This window comes from Opisthorchis viverrini (assembly GCF_000715545.1).
Source record: "Opisthorchis viverrini unplaced genomic scaffold opera_v5_3, whole genome shotgun sequence".
Taxonomy (NCBI): domain Eukaryota; kingdom Metazoa; phylum Platyhelminthes; class Trematoda; order Opisthorchiida; family Opisthorchiidae; genus Opisthorchis; species Opisthorchis viverrini.
In genome coordinates, this window is record NW_008751659.1 from 1,146,059 (window position 1) to 1,149,281 (window position 3,223).

General features: G+C 47.1%; 1 protein-coding gene across 1 annotated transcript in view; it reads right to left on the bottom strand.

The window, feature by feature from the left end:
• T265_00308 (hypothetical protein) overlaps positions 1-3,211 on the bottom strand; it is a gene marked incomplete at both ends in the record, with an annotated part of 11,253 nt that extends 8,042 nt beyond the window's left edge. Inside the window, 2 exons of the mRNA XM_009164053.1 lie at positions 169-348; positions 2,971-3,211. Coding sequence (XP_009162317.1) covers positions 169-348; positions 2,971-3,211 — 421 coding nt within the window. The remainder of the gene's footprint in view (positions 1-168; positions 349-2,970) is intronic.
• Between the last annotated feature and the right edge of the window lie 12 nt (positions 3,212-3,223).

The following is a 3,223-nucleotide window of genomic DNA, read 5'->3' on the forward strand; positions in this document are numbered from 1 at the left end:
GATGGCTCGCTTCAGAATGCGTTCCATCACCTTGCACGGCACGCTAGTGTGGCTTATAGGCCTATAGCTGCCAGGCGATAGTCGGTCAAGAGTTTTCTAGATTGGCGTGACAGTCGCTTCCTTCCAAGCAGAGGCAAGGCGGCCTTCGTTAAGCGACTGACGAAACACCTTGTGTAAATGGTTTGCCGGTGTGGAGGACGTTTCCTCCAGGATCCTTGGATGGACCTCGTCGGGCCCCAACGCACAGAATGGGTGATCTTGTGCTGGAGACCAAGTCGGTTAGAAGCTGTTCGTTGTTACGCCTTGACAAGGGTGGATGTGACCAGGACGCTGAGCCCCAATATAGACCTGGATAGTCTTATCCGTGAACCTCAAATACCACTGTTGAGTCATTCTTGCGCTCTCCGTTTCTGTCCCTCAAGGAGAACGCGGATGGCTGGTTTCTGCGGCGATGTCTCATGTATTTGAACAGTACATCCGTATGGGACCAGATTACAAGATTTTCAGAAAGACATTAGGAGTTACAATATATTAGATGTGTGAGGTATCGCGCTGGCATGCGAGTTTATGTAATTGAACAAACCATCCATTGGCCACCCGCAGGGGGTCAGAAGTGCATTTGACTCGCTTGATGCGAACTCCTGACGGAGAGATCGCAGCGCCCTATGTTGATGGTGAGTAACAGGTAATGAACGATAATGAATGACAAGTAGAGAATTTTTCTCTTCTTTATCCTTTTCTTCTTCCTTTAATGATTGACTTTTGCAGCTCTATCAAGCAGAGAAAAACAGTTGATTTAAGCACACTGGAATGTGTGCTGACAATGCTCCATCGATTGGGTACGAAAAGCTTGCAATCCAATAACCATGCTCACTGAGCGTGTCAACGCCTAATGATCAATCACCAGTTAACTGCTTCGTCAAAATAATGATGTCGAAATAAACAAAGGAGTTTTACAACTGGAGTACAGCTCGTATCGTTGTTGTTACCTGCCCCCGGAACGGGGTCACTTAGGGGCTCGCGATAGTCCATTATACATGGTCGTCCATGACTTTTGAATCTTAGGTGTGACTGTACGGATCATTACCCAACCCTGGCAGAACGGCATCCAGACAAACTCTCATGGTGGCGAATGTCAAAGCAGCAAAGCCCCCGTCAGCATGCTGCCAATGCTGTGAATTGTACTGTGCGTAATTTTACCCCCTAAAAAGCATCAGTTTTCAACGTGCAATCTAAGTGGGCACAAGGAAAGCAAGTGCCGGTCGCAAAAAGCAGGTCAAAGACGCGGCCAACACCGGAGGCCACGAAGCACATGGATGCAGTCAGAACTCCACTTTGATGCGATACATACCACATGTGATAACCAAGTAAATGCTTGTCGCAAGTATGTTACAATCGAGGTCCGCTCACGTCAGTCATTACACGTTTGATCTCCCTGAGGCACACGACCTCTCTACCTACGTTATTCGTAACCTTGTCGACCCTAGAACTGGCTACTTTCGTGGATGACAATTCTAAAAACATTGTTTACCGAGACAATTGTGTTGCTCATCCCCCTTTACCATGCGAACATTCTCCCCTAAGGCAAAGCGTAGCTGATAGTGTTAGGTCCAGCAAGCACACGGGTAGATGTTTTTCAGGTTGAGTTTAGAAAATAAAATGCTATGGAAGAAATCGCAAGAGAGACTCAGGAATTAGAAATTAGAAGGCTGAGGTTAGCGGCTTCAAAGAAGATGCTTTTTGATTATTAGTTCTCAGCCTACGAAATGTCCTTTGCAGGGGAGTGTGAATATAAGTTTTCTTACAATTTACAGAGTGCCCAGAATTTTATCGCAAAATGCACACAGCTGCCTACAAATTCGCGTGGGAGTAATGCCACTGCCGATATTTGAACCGCGGCGCCCAAAATGGCCGAACATGCACGCTGGCCACTACACCATGGCGGTCGTTGGTGGACAGCCGAAAATGGATTTGGATATGTTTGACAATGTTCTTATAAAATTCTGGGCATTCATGAAAGGTTACCAGGTGAGCATTCCTGATCGATTAATTGAAAATAGTACAAGGGTTTTTGTGCGTTCACCATTACTGCTCTCAGGAGTCGAGAGAAACCAAGACACTGTTTCCAACGGGAACTTTCTTCAAATTTGCTTGTGAAACCAAATTGTGAGGCCACACCAGACGACAGAAACTGCAGAAAATTGTCCTGAAACTAAGTGTTTCCGCTAGTATTGAAGGCGACGTGCTTCTGACCAGGAGTGTAACATTTGATATTTTGCAGTCCGACTTTTGCAAAGCTTATTCGGAGACGAAGGGGTGTCAATGCCTAAGGAGGCTCTTCAATTGGCAAGTTTTCATCTTCTACCCCTGCCACTCTGCTTGCTGAAAAACGGGCGAATAGTCGAGAGCCAGTTTTTTGTAGGAATTCGCACGAAAAATACACAACTGCCGGAAAACCATCCTGGAGTGAGACAACCAATGTCAAAACCATCCGGCAATTCTCAGGCTCCCTCTGAAGTTGTCCTCAAAGGCAGGACAACATTGACGGTGACGAGTTATAGTATGACGACCAATGCCGTGAACAGCTGTAGGTGCCGCAAGGAAGAAAGAACCTGTCAGTGGAGATAAATGAGGATGAAGATGAGGTAGATAAGAGCGCTGGGCCAGAAGAAGAAATCGAGAATACCATTGATGCGTAGTTAATGCTGAGAAATTGCGAGAAAAGGTAACGCTATCACATCTAAAAAACAGCTTGGAAGTTGGGACAGAATAAATTTTGGAGAAGGCCGGATGAGGCCTGGAACTTTTCTGCTCAAGTAGGCAGGGGCTCCGGTGGCAGAAGCCGTGGTTACCCCAATCGTAGAGGTCACGGAAGCGGTTTTAAGCATCATGAAAGGAGTCGCTCGTAGCCTCCACGAAGTTCCATATATATGGTTTCATGGCAGACTTTCTGCGAAGCCCAGAGCACACGTGGACGATGAGGGATATTGAATATCTGTCCAACGGTACACCGAGCCTTGACGTCAACTTTCTGAACACTACTGTTTTGGATGACTGCTTGGATGGTTTTCCACCTTGCAGATCTGGTAGCATGCACGAAGGATGAAAACCTCGTGTGGTGGATGGGTACGCCCTGCAGAGAGGGTCGCTCTGTTACGTTGCACCATGGTGCGTTCGTATACCCACCACCCCTCCAGTAGCACGGGTGCATCGCCCATCGCCG